Below are 13,434 nucleotides of genomic sequence, written 5' to 3' on the forward strand. Positions count from 1 at the left end.
GTGGGTTGTTATTGCCATGTCACAATGGCAAGTTTCTAGGGAGTGGTTCAAGTCAGGTGACATCATTTCTGTGACAGTATATAAGCTGGCAGTGTGCTGACAGTAACCATCCAAGATTCCGGATTTCCTCTAAAAGTGATTTTTAGTGTTAGTGTGGTTTCTTTTTTGAAATAGAACTAACACACCTTTTCATATTTCTTTTGACTACAATTTTTGGTTTAAATACTTTCTCATTCATTCTTTCTGTCATCCCAGTGTCAAACCTGTGCTAAACACTAATCTGTTCTTCTTAATTTTCCTTGTCTACTCCTGCCAGATAGTATACAAAATAAGCAAATAAAATGAGAAAAAAACTAAACCCTAGACAAATCTATTTGTCTTATGTGAGCACATACATTGATATGTGAAAATTCAAAGCAAAAGCCACCCAAAGAAAGAGCCACATCTGAAATGCACTTGATTCATGGTAATGCTAGTGAAGATACCCTTTAGGGTGCAATGTAAAGCAACAAGGCAAACCAAGTATGAGAACATGACATTAAGTATAATGTGCAGCTTCCACACTGACAAAGAAAGTAGAATAAATCAAATCTTGATCCTGGAACTGTCAGTTTGCAATACTGAGCCTGAATAACACAAAAATGCTAGTGGACAGCAGGAAAAGTGTATGTTTTTACAGTAAAATGCATCCAGTTTGTTTAGTTTTGGCTTTGCATGATGTCTTTTTGGAATCAGTCCTAGATTAGATACATGTTCACCACAAAGCACACTCACGTGCAGTATAATCAATTTAGAGTCAACAATTAACTAGCAAGCAATTTTGGGGGTATTTGGAGAAAAGCTCATGTAGACACTGGAGGACAAATAAATTCCATATAGACAACGACCTGGTCAGTTAGTGTACCTTGTCACTTATTCTTGACCTACAAATATCCTGGTTAACAAAGAGATCAGAAGAAGGTGGTCGTTCATGAGTTCTTTTTCGCCTTTTATTAAGTGAAATCTTTCCCAACAATGCAGCTTTTAAAGGCATCATAATGCACTGTGAACCAAACAGAATGGCAGAAAAGCTCTAGGTGTAGGATCCAAAATCTTTAATCAGAACTAGATAGGGTCCATCTGTTCCTTAATTGTTGATTGACATGGAAGCTCTACAGTCAGTACTTGATCTGAATACTCCGGCAGAGAGTGCGTCTTCCTCGAGGTCAAACTACAGGCATCCAGAGCTTCATATTCACAGCGCCATTTGTACGTATTCACATTTACACAGCTAAGAGCTGCAATATATTTTTATAAGCTTCAGTGGTCCCTTATGCTAAACTTGACTTGTATATTTGACAGCTGCTCCTTAATTGTCTAATATATTCATGGAAATAACATCCAAAATAATTTAGTTCCAATTTTTTTACCCGATAATACATCGACCAAATCCCCCGCCCTCACCACCAACAAGTAATAACTGCACACCAGCTGCATCCAAGGCAAACATAATTCAATACATTAAACACTAAGAAATGGCAACTGGCTTCTGCTGATTAATATTGCCTTCATGGGAAGCTATTTATCCCAAATAATGAACCAGTCACTCTTCTACTCACACCATTTTAGGCCTGTCATGTAAAGTCAAATCCATTGGGGAATGGAAGGATTTATTTTATTATAATATGTGCCATCCCCAGGACAGTATCAGTAACTTTGCCTTTAATCAATCATAAAACTCAGGAAAGGTTATAAACAGGATGAGCTGCTAGTAAGTTATTGATCTGAAAATCTCATTAAGCTTTTTCTTGAAGGCGCTCACAAAAGGTTTTTTGGACTCCTAGCACACTGGTTCATTGTGGCCGGACATTGGGGTGCATAGTTAAGATCTGTAACACTTTTAGTTACTTAGGACAGCCATGGAGGGTCTACTAGCAGTTTTACCCATCAAGGAGCTGACCAGTATGGCAGCCTTAGAACTTCTGGATCTCACTTGCACCCCACCTCATCCATGGCTTCACGTCTTTTGCCCTATTTTTTGTTATTCCCCTTCTCTTTTTCATTTAATTTTTAATTGTTTTCAGTTTAGTTTGGCACCCTAAAAGGACAGACCCTCTTATATTTTCATGTACATTTATTTATTACATATAAATTACATTTATATTAAAGCAGATGCTTTAATCCAAAGTGCCTTACAAGAGAGGTCCGCATAATTGAGTAAACATCAGTGTGGGGGACTGTTTGGGAACAAATGTAACAGATCAAGGGTACAAAATTGACCATCATAATTGAAGAGCCGAGAACAAAATGGAAGCTAGTTACAATTTACTGTTTAGAAAAAGCTAACAGCTAGACAGAAATTCACCAGGTGACTTTTTTCAAACACTTCTTCAATACATGGAATTTCGAATGGAAGTGGGAAGAGCTAGGAGCCACACTTGAAAAGATTCTGGACTGAGATTTTCATGCCATGAAGAGGCAACATCACCAGATGCTATTCATCAGCAGACCTGAATGGTAGAGAAGTTCTCACATATGTCTCCATATATATATATATATATATATATATATATATATATATATATATATATATATATATTGTGGCAAGCGGCTGGGGGTGGCACCAAGCCGGGATGCCTAGAAGGACCGGAGGAGGGATTACGCCTCCTCTAGACCGCGAGGGGGCGACCGCCCTGGTGGCTTTGGGGACCACGGGAACTGAGCTTGGAAGCTCAACCCTATAGGGGCCCGTGGTCACCGCCAGGGGGCGCCCCGATGCCTGGAAAGCCCTGGTCCTCAGCACTTCTGCCACACCCGGAAGTGCTGGGGGGAAGACGACCAGAGACACCCTGAATGTTGGCGGAAGATTATCGGGAAGCACCTGGTGATTATCAAAGGGGCCGCCTCCCTCCGTTCAGTGGCTGGAGTCGGAAAAGGAGACGGACAGAGCTTGGTGGAGAGCAGTGGAGGCAGTGAAGAAGGCATTGTGTGAGAGGCCTGAACTTTGGGTGAGTTTTGGGGTTGTGTGTGTTTCACTTGTAAATAGTAGTTGTATAATAAACGTGTGGTGGTGCTTTAAACATGTCTACCTGTCTGTGTCCGGGCCAGCTACCACAATATATATATATATATATATATATATATATATATATATATATATATATATATATATATATATATATATAGGTGCCAACCCACTGACTACACTGTAGGCAAGCATCAAGAATTTGAACTCAGTATGTGCTGCTATAGAAAGTCAATGTAGTGATCTGAAAAGAGGAGTAACATTTGGCTTGTCTTGGCTGGTTGAACACCAGACGTGATGGTACATTCTGAATTATCTGCAGAGGTTTGGTAACTCATGCCAGTAATCCTGTCAGCAGAGAGTTGCAGTAGTCCATACATGAGAAAACCATAGCCTAGACCACGAGCTGTGCTGCATCCTCTATCAGATATGGGCTGGTCTTGTGGATATTGTATAGAGTGAATCTGCCAGACCTAGAGACCATAGCAACATCGTCCCTTAAGACTCATATTTGTTCATGGACCTCAAAAGATGTGATTAATTGAGTTGCATTCACCACTATAGTAATGATCATAATAATAACTCACAGCTATTCACACTTTACAGTCATCAAATATCCCCAAACCCAGGCCCCTGTAGCTATGACACAAACCCCCTGTTTACTTCAATGAACATAATTGTGCCAAAACCAAAATTAAACTATACAGCAGCTTCCAGGCCTCCTGTTTTCTTCTGTTGTCAACATGACACCTGTGGTCGAAGGTTCGAAACAACAGCAGACAAACACAAATTCAAACAAAACAACTTCTTTTATTATTTCTTGATCTTTCTTGGTGAGCAGAGACCCGCTGCAGAATGCTGACAGTTTGTCACTGACAGCATCCACGTCACAGGAGGCCCTTTGCGGTTTTCCAAACCGGCTTTTATTTCCTCTTAAGTACGTACACATAGTTATCTCATTTTTGCACCTTTACAAGTAGCCTTCCCTTAGAAGTGGAATGAACTTCTGCTTTTGCTAACTAGGACAGGGTGCGGTCCCTAAAAGCTGATCCACCCTTTATTTATTTCTTTTATTAATCTTATGGCTATTTTATATATTTAGGCTCTAATGCTTAATATCCTTAACTTTCCTTCATCACAATCTCAATGCATTTCATATAATTTAACTCACAGAACTCTTATACTTGCAAATACAATATACATATACACTTTCTTATATATATTTTTATACACTCAAATACACACAGATAGTAATCACCAAGGCGTTTTCTTTAAACTTGTTTACCCAAATATTCATTGCACTAAGGCGTAGTCCCCAAATCTTCTTCCCCTCCCTTGGACTGGGTAAAAAGCCCTCAGCCCAAGATTATTTGTTCAACTTTTATTTAATACATTGATTCAGATTTTTATTATTCCACATTCCCCCCTTTTTGAACAAAGAATAGTTCAAACCAAACAATCTTGATCGAGAGTAGTCTAAGAACATGATCTAGATTGGGAGAGAAAATTCATGCGTTCTGTGTGGAGGAAATAGGCTTTAGTCATAGAGGCAGAAAAAAGCTTTTGGATAAAATGACGAATTAATGGAATAAGACAACAGCAAACCAAAAGAATAATAGCTAAAGCAACTAAAAGGGAAACAAAAATGGATTTGAACCATTGGCCCCAAGAGCCAAATGTGGATATAAACCACTCATCAAGAGGGGTATCAATGCCTGAGTTTTCAGCCAATTCCAGGGAGAGAGCAGTCAGACCAGCGAGGGCACGGGTGATAGAGCCATCAGGGGCAGTATTATTTGGAATGTACGTGCAGCAAGCATCTCCAAACATAGCACACACACCACCTTTTTCGGCTAGAAGCATATCTAGTGCTAGGCGATTTTGCCAGGTCATAAGAGAGGTTTTATCTAATTGCTCATGTATTCCTTCAACAGCTTCTTTAGTAAAATTTAGAAAACGCTGTTGGTTGTAATATAAATAATTTATCCAATCCACATTTTTATTTATGGTGATTATGGGAAAAAGAGATTCAAAACCAGCAGCTACTTGATCTCTGGCTTTGAATTTGTTAGGAACACCTCTAGGCACACCTATTGAGTCAATATACACACCTGGACCATGTAATGAGAAATTTGCAAATGATGTTAAGGATCTGCGAGCACGATGGGGATGGGGAGAGGATGGAAGTTGTTGGCCATTTAAAGGAAGGAGACGAAAGGGCATGACCAATTGTATAGGGGTACAGGTACCAGTCCATTCAGGTGGGAGGATGTCCAGTAATTTAGATCTTCGGCACATCCACTAAACATCAGCACGGGCGGTGACGTGGGAGATAAACCAACTAATGGAAATGTTATTGGGAAGAGGGATGAATCAGTAATAGAGTCAAGAGTGCCATTTCTTGCAATGTGAGGCGTGTATACAGGCAGGCAGTCCTTCGACCTTAACTGCATGTGGTGTAGATAGCAGCACTTGGAATGGTCCCCTCCAACGAGGCTGATGCCAGTGCTTCCTTCGAGTATCTCTAACCAGGATCCAGGTTCCCAGAGGAATCAGGGAGTCCTTTGATGGAGGACTGGTTCTCCAGGCCTGATTAACCTGCTCGTGGACTTCCTTCAGGGAGGCTCGGAGACCTGTAAGACTGGAGAGAAGATCATTGTCCACAGTATGCAGATTGACATTACCAATGACCATGCCAACAGGCATGGGCCGTCCGGTCAGAATTTCGAATGGCGACAGCCCTAATTGTCGGTGTGTCCTCCCTCTTAATCCCATCAAGGCCAGGGGTAAAGCATCTGGCCAGGTTAAATTTGTCTGCTCACAGATTTTTGCCAATTTAGATTTTAGGGTGCCGTTGCACCTCTCTACAATACCTCCACTTTGGGGATGGTACTTGCAGTAATGATGTACATTTATCTGGAGCCAAGTGGTCAATTCATTTATTACAGAGTTCACAAAATGACTACCAGTATCAGTCTGCAATTTTTGTGGTATTCCCCATCCTGGAATGATTTCTTTTATTAAGGCTTTTGCCACAGTTTTGGCATCTGCATGTTTGGAAGGGAAAGCTTCCACCCATCGGGAGAACACATCAACAATTACCAAACAGTATCGGTACCCTTTTGATGGTGTCAGTTCAATGAAGTCCATTTGGAGATGTTCGAATGGACCCATTGGGTTAGGTGTGACGGCGGGACTTACCTGGGTACCCTTTCCTACATTAAATTTTTGACATAATGCACAGCGTCTGCATATGTAGAGAAGCCTACAGCTTCCCAATGTCTCTCGACATCTTGAACCATTGCATCCTTTCCAGCGTGGTCCAGGCCATGTGCGACTTTTGCCATACCTGGAAAAGAAGCCTTTGGGAGGAAAGGTTTGTTATTTTGCTTATGGGTCCAGACCCCATTAGAGAGGGATCCTTCTTTGAACCATTTTCTCTTTTCTCTGTCCGTGGCTGCGCTCTGTAAAGAGATAATTTGATTATCAGGGTCTTTGTCATCTTTCTGTAAAAATAAAGAGATTGGTGCGTTATTATAAGCAGCCTGTTCAGCAAAGTGATCAGCTAATTCGTTTCCTTTGCTAACAGGGTCCTGTTTCCCAGTATGGGCCTGGCATTTCACTATTGCCAGTTTTGATGGTTTGGTTATGGCTTCTAAGAGGGATTCTACTAATTTTTGGTGTTGGATAGGTTTGCCAGTACTGGTCTTAAATCCCCTCAATTTCCATAATGCTCCATGATCATGGCAGACTCCAAAGGCATACCTGGAATCAGTATAGATTGTTATGACTTTTCCTTCTGACAACTGACAAGCTCGGGTAAGAGCTATTAATTCAGCTGCTTGTGCACTAAAACTTGAAGAAATTCGGTTTGCTTCCAGCAGGTGGTCACCTTTGACCACTGCATAGCTGGTTGAGGGTGTTCCATTTTCCAATCGTAAGGAACATCCATCCACAAAAATTATCTCCCCAATTTCTAAGGGTGTTTCCTGCAGGTCTGGTCTGGGTTTTAAGACTTTAGTTATTTCGTCATGACAGTTGTGGGGCTCCCCCTCTTCTTCAGTTGGAAGAAGAGTAGCTGGATTTAAGGTGGTGCACCTTTCAATTGTGACATTTGACAGGGTACAGAGTACATTTTGATAGTGTATTGCCCTAGCAGTAGTGAGATGTGAGGTTTTAGCCTGTACTAAAATGGAGTGTACGGCGTGAGGCACCTTTACTGTTAGGGGGCTCATGAGCACTATATCTGTACTGGCTAGCACAGCTTCTGTTGTGGCTGCTACTGCTCTGAGACAAGTTGGAAGTCCTGTAGCCACTGGATCCAATTTTTTCGAAAAATAGGCTATTGGCCTTTGTTTGTCCCCGTGCAATTGTGTTAGAACTGCATTCATGTATCCCCCCTTTTCGTCCACGAACAAAGTGAATGGACGAGAATAGTCAGGGAGACCCAAAGCTGGGGCAGAAATCAGTGCGCTCTTGAAATCACTAAGAGCCTTCTCAGCCTGCTCATTCCACTGTATGCGACCAGAAAGAGGAAGGTCAGCAGTGTTAGCTAGATTTTGTAAAGGCTGTGCTCTTTCAGAGAAATTTAAAATCCATTGTCGACAGTAACCTAAAATGCCCAATACAGACATAACCTGTTGTTTTGTGACCGGTCTGGGCAAGTTTTGGATGGTGGTTATGCGGTCTTTTGACAGAGCTCTGGTACCACACGTGATGTCATGACCCAAGTACTTGACAGTGGTCTGAACTAACTGCAGTTTGGCCTTAGAGACCTTGTGCCCATTTTCAGCAAGATACTTGAGCAGTGATTCTGTATCTTGTGTGCATGCTTTCTCTGTTTCGCTACAGAGTAATAAATCGTCGACGTACTGTATCAATGCACTTTCCCTGTCAGGCCAGAAGCCTTCCAGGTTCTGAGCAAGCGCTTGGCCATATACACAAGGAGCCTCTGTATAACCTTGTGGCATAACGGTCCATGTCCAACGGCGGTTTTGAAAAGTAAAAGCAAACCAAAACTGAGAATCAGGATGTACAGGAATAGAAAAGAAAGCATTTGCTAAGTCAATTACTGAGAAATAACGAACTGTTGCAGGAATTGTAGAAAGTATAGTGGAAGGATTAGGGACAATCGGTGCCCTAGGAAAAATAGCAGAATTAACTTGTCTGAGATCTTGGACAAAGCGCCAAGAGCCATCAGCTTTCTTTACTGGTAGAATAGGAGAGTTTACAGGAGAATATTTGATAGGAATTATAGCCCCCCTTTCAACAAGCTCTTTATGCACAGCTGCAATTCCCAGTTCGGCCTCGGGAGAAAGAGGATATTGCGCACGGCGAGGACGGAAGGATGATTTTGGAAAAACAACCAGAGGTTCACAATTTATGATCCTGCCAAAATTGTTTTTTCCCTGAGACCATAGGGTGTCAGGAATTGAAGAAAGCCATGGGAAAAAATCAGTTTGTAGAGAGCATAGAGAAACAGATGGTTGACAGAGGGAACGAACGACCGGCAGGTCAATTTGGATTAACACTTTTGTTATCAGATGGTCTGGAGTATCAAAAATGCCTGGAGCAACATATAGCCAATCAGTCCTATTTAGACATTGCTCGACCCATTCCCCAAGTTCGACCCATCGAACGGTGTTAGATTTGGCCAAAGACATATGGGGGACTGAACCCCCTAAATAGAAAATGCTTTGTGAATATGTGAGGTGTACTGAAGCAGCAGCTTTAGTAGATGAAATAAAAATGCAAGGAATATGAAGGGTCTCGGGGCAAATACCTGAAGAGAGAAAAGATTCTAACCAAGGTGTGTCTACTTCAGTGGGGAAATATTGGGCAGTACAGTGTAGGGTGTCGGGGACCTGTAAGTGGTGATAAAGGCATGAGGGAAAAGAGTGCAGGGCTTTAAGGAGAAGAGTGTGTGGGGAGATGTCTGGGGTCCAGGCTGCAAAAGAGGGTTTGGGGTGTGGGGAGATTTGGCACAGGAGCTTAGGAGTGGAGCAGTAAAATCCTTGTTCTGTCAGTGAGATTGAGACTGACAGTTTAGTCATGAGGTCTCTTCCTAGTAGATTGACAGGGCACAGATGATTTAACAGGAAGCGATGAGTTAATGAAGAGCTGTCCGTGCTGAGTTGCACTTTCAGAGGTTTTGAAACTAGTAAAGTGTGTGGCTGTCCTGAAGCAGTGAGAATTCTTACAGTGTCCTTCGAGGCAGGAACCTCCAGCAGTGACAAAGTGGAGCGTGTGGCCCCCGTGTCCACAAGAAAGACAGTTTCCTTGCCATTTACTATCAAAGTCAGTAAAGGATCTGTGTCAGCATGACGGGTAAGCAGAGGTAACTGAAAGGAATGGCTGGGGGTCCCTGTCATTTCCTAGGACCACGGAATGTCATTAGGCTCAGGGGGAGGAGGTGGTGGTGGGGGGCGCTTGCTTGGTCAGTCCCGTCTGAAGTGTCCAAATTCACCGCAGCCGTAACAAGCATATGACGCTGGTGTTTGCTCCAAAGGGTTGGGCATCTGAGTGAAGGGATTGTCAGGGTTGGAAGACGGGAACCCCCGTCCCCTTCCACGCCCTCGTCCTCTGGAAAAGTTGCCACGTCCACGGCCTTGGAACCCTCTGCCCCTGCTCGTTCCCCCTGTGTAATATTGTAGTTGTGCTGCAAGAAGCTTAGTTTGTGTATCAGACTCTTTTAGCCTTGTCTGTTTCTCAGCATGCTCTGCATGACGTTTCACTTCTTCAAAAGCAGCACTTTCCCAGCCTATGCAGGACGTGCGGACTTTACTTTGAATGTCATTTCTCAGTCCCGAAACAAAAGGGGGAACGGCAGCGCGAGTCCGATCATCAACATTTTCTAAGCCTGAATGATTAGCCATAAGGTCTTGTATTCGGTGTGCCCACTCATCGACTGTCTCGTCTCTCTTTTGCTTGGCAGCTGAGATAAGGGACCAGTCTGTGCCTTTCTTATATTTCTCTGCAATAGTTTGTTTCAGCGCTTCCCATTGGGATACAAATTGGATTTCTTGGCCCCCACCACGGTTAAGGCTTTGATCCCAAGCCCAAGGCTGTCCATCCCTCAACCCCCGACTCACAGTTGTCCATGTGGTACCTAGTTTTCGTCGCAGCACTTGTGTCCACTCTGCAGCATTGGGTTTGTACATATCATCTAGCTGTTGGAGGTAGTCCACAAATTTTAACCCTCCAACCCCCTTAGGGTCGGGCAGTTCGGACACCATATCTTTTAATTCTTGAATGTCCCAATTACGATGAATCATCACAGTAGTGGGGTTATTGGGCCCTGCAGCCTGGGTGTGGTCATGACGGGGATTAGGGACCTCAATTAGGGGGCATGAGAATGTCAGGCCGGGAGGTTTTTGGGGTTTTGGGGAGATGAAGGTGAATCCAGAGGCCGGGGCCGGTCGAGAAGTCTGGCTTCTAGTTCGTTGGGAGATTGGGGATTGATCCGAACACTGATGTCCGGACCCGGAGTCTGGATCACCATCATCAGGATTTAAGTGAGAGGATGAGTCATAATGATATTGTTCATCAAAGAACCCTGCTCCGGATGGTTCATCAGCTACCTGGGGTGCTTGGGGTGCAGTGGGGGCAGGAAGTGAAGGGGTAGGTGGGAGTGAATAAATTACGGGGTATAGGGGGTCCTTCTTTTCTGTTTTCTTTCTTTTGTGCTCGGGATTGGGCTCTGCTTCTATATTAGTCTTTTGTAAAGCTAACAACATTTCTTCCTTCTCTTTCCGGGTCTTAATTTCAGCAGTGAGCAATTCATTACGCTTTTGGGCTGCCTCTAAGGTTTTATCCTTTATCACTAGTTCCCACCTATCAAACATATCCATCCGGTAAGGACCCTTATTACAACATCCTTGAGTGTTTCTACATAAAATTTTTCTTATTTCTTGTATTTCTGAAATATCCCCAGTTCCCTCAACTGGCCATCTACCACCGCTTTGCTTATTCCATTTCGTACATGCTTTCTTAAAATCTAACCCAGTTTTCTTTTCTATCAGTTTCCTGGGTGAACCTCCTTTCGGACCCGAGTGAGAACTAGAGCCCGATGCATTTTCCAAAAATAGTCCTTCCAACAGAGACTTTTTTGATTTCCTGAGGAAACCTTCTTGACCGGTTTACTATTTTGCTTTCCCATAACTAAATAGCACTGGACATCAGAAGAATAGATCAGCCCTCGCGACGTTCCGTCTCCAGTCCCTTCCGCTCCCGGATCAGCACTCTTGTGGTTTCGTGGCTTTAGCGGACTGACAGTCTGTTCAGCATGGAGTCCGGGCCTTTCGACAGGTTAATGCCGATCCCTTCATCAAGTGCCTCCTAGCTGGTAACCGCTCTTGGTGTCCACCAAAGATCAACCCGTAGGAGCAGGAATATGACCAGACATTAGAGACAGAAACTCGCCCTCCCACACAGTGTTTTTCCCAGATACTCAATATATATTCTACTCGTCTCACTCCCTTTCCTCTATATCTAGGAGTGTGCCACTCACCCCTTTCTATTCCACTTCACAGGGAGTAACTTACTAACGTTCTCAGCACCTTACACTGTCCCTGAGGGACCCAAGTATTATTCTCTGCTTTCCAGTTTGCTATCTGTTAAGTGATACAGTATTTCATTGGTCAATTTTCTTTTCCATAAACCCGGTCAAATCCCTGAGCTAGGTCATTCACTCAATCGGATTCCCTCGGTCTACTCACCAAGAAGTTCTTGTCCTGCTAGGGAAATCCCAGTTGGTTCGACCTTCGCATTCGATCGGAGGAGGCCAGAGACCCCCCACACAGGATGCGCCCGAGGCAGGCCAGTCCTAACGTTTTCCGGAGCTGGTCCTTCCCAATTCAGCTGTTAATCGGTCCTCTTACCGGTCCTCTTGGATGATCCAGCCCGAGGAGTCAGCTGTCCGTCTCCGATCCGGGTCACGGCACCAGAAAACTGTGGTCGAAGGTTCGAAACAACAGCAGACAAACACAAATTCAAACAAAACAACTTCTTTTATTATTTCTTGATCTTTCTTGGTGAGCAGAGACCCGCTGCAGAATGCTGACAGTTTGTCACTGACAGCATCCACGTCACAGGAGGCCCTTTGCGGTTTTCCAAACCGGCTTTTATTTCCTCTTAAGCACGTACACATAGTTATCTCATTTTTGCACCTTTACAAGTAGCCTTCCCTTAGAAGTGGAATGAACTTCTGCTTTTGCTAACTAGGACAGGGTGCGGTCCCTAAAAGCTGATCCACCCTTTATTTATTTCTTTTATTAATCTTATGGCTATTTTATATATTTAGGCTCTAATGCTTAATATCCTTAACTTTCCTTCATCACAATCTCAATGCATTTCATATAATTTAACTCACAGAACTCTTATACTTGCAAATACAATATACATATACACTTTCTTATATATATTTTTATACACTCAAATACACACAGATAGTAATCACCAAGGCGTTTTCTTTAAACTTGTTTACCCAAATATTCATTGCACTAAGGCGTAGTCCCCAAATCTTCTTCCCCTCCCTTGGACTGGGTAAAAAGCCCTCAGCCCAAGATTATTTGTTCAACTTTTATTTAATACATTGATTCAGATTTTTATTATTCCACACACCCTCTATACCCTTTTCACATTTCTCGTTTTCCCATAAAAAAGATTCTGTCTCTCTTCCAGCTTTCCATGAGCTTCCTTACTTAGCCTGGTACATGGTACATTTCTTTCTGGATCACCTCTCTCCCTCTGTAGTCTCAACATCTTCTAGCCCTTGGCAGCTCCAGCGTAGCTACACTGCTTTCCATTAGATAGCATCGCTCAGTTTCTCATCATATATAATCCATCAAGCCCATCCCCTGTCCTGTGTCATTACCATGCCTTTATTGTTCACCTATAAACATCTTATCAAGGAGAAAATATGGCACTGGAGGGCAATGTATGACACCATCAAAAGCATCGGATGACACATATTACCCAAAGGTGTGTGAGTTGTAATAGAGGAGACCCAGAGACTCCACCTGAAAAGAAGAAAAACTTGCTTATTGCCATTAGGCTTTTGAAAAAAAAGAAAACAAACTAAAAAAAGCTTATTGGGCAACACCAGTGTGCCATCTTCACCATCGGACAAAGTTTGATGACACTGTTATGGGGTGTCCGATCTAAATAAGATGCAAAGCAGAAGAGACGTTGATGGAGGCTTTGTGGCAGAAGGCTCATTGTTCAGACTGTGGGCTTCTTGGCTGTAGGTGGAAGAGACAAGTGGTGGCATCTCATCCATATTCTTCCCCTATGTTCTCTTTACATCAGTCCCAATAAGGCAAAGGCTATACATGTCAATGACAATATTATGGTAGATTTATTTAATGTACACGCTGACCTTTCCTTTAAAACATAAAGCTCAGAAGGAAGTTGTTTGAGTAGTTTAACAA

The 13,434-nt window shown here is 43.0% G+C and overlaps 1 protein-coding gene across 1 annotated transcript; it reads right to left on the reverse strand.

The window, feature by feature from the left end:
- Nucleotides 1-3,794: 3,794 nt before the first annotated feature.
- LOC127528403 (uncharacterized) lies at nt 3,795-9,393 on the reverse strand. The gene has a single exon (XM_051929058.1). It carries the CDS (start codon nt 9,373-9,375, stop codon nt 6,220-6,222), a length of 3,156 nt encoding a protein of 1,051 aa, XP_051785018.1. The 5' UTR covers nt 9,376-9,393; the 3' UTR covers nt 3,795-6,219.
- Between the last annotated feature and the right edge of the window lie 4,041 nt (nt 9,394-13,434).

Source organism: Erpetoichthys calabaricus, chromosome 6 (assembly GCF_900747795.2).
Source record: "Erpetoichthys calabaricus chromosome 6, fErpCal1.3, whole genome shotgun sequence".
In the NCBI taxonomy this organism is placed as follows: domain Eukaryota; kingdom Metazoa; phylum Chordata; class Cladistia; order Polypteriformes; family Polypteridae; genus Erpetoichthys; species Erpetoichthys calabaricus.

What these genes read in the sequence shown, in the direction of transcription:
- LOC127528403 (XM_051929058.1), bottom strand. Translation starts at nt 9,375, where the DNA reads ATGACAGGGACCCCCAGCCATTCCTTTCAGTTACCTCTGCTTACCCGT.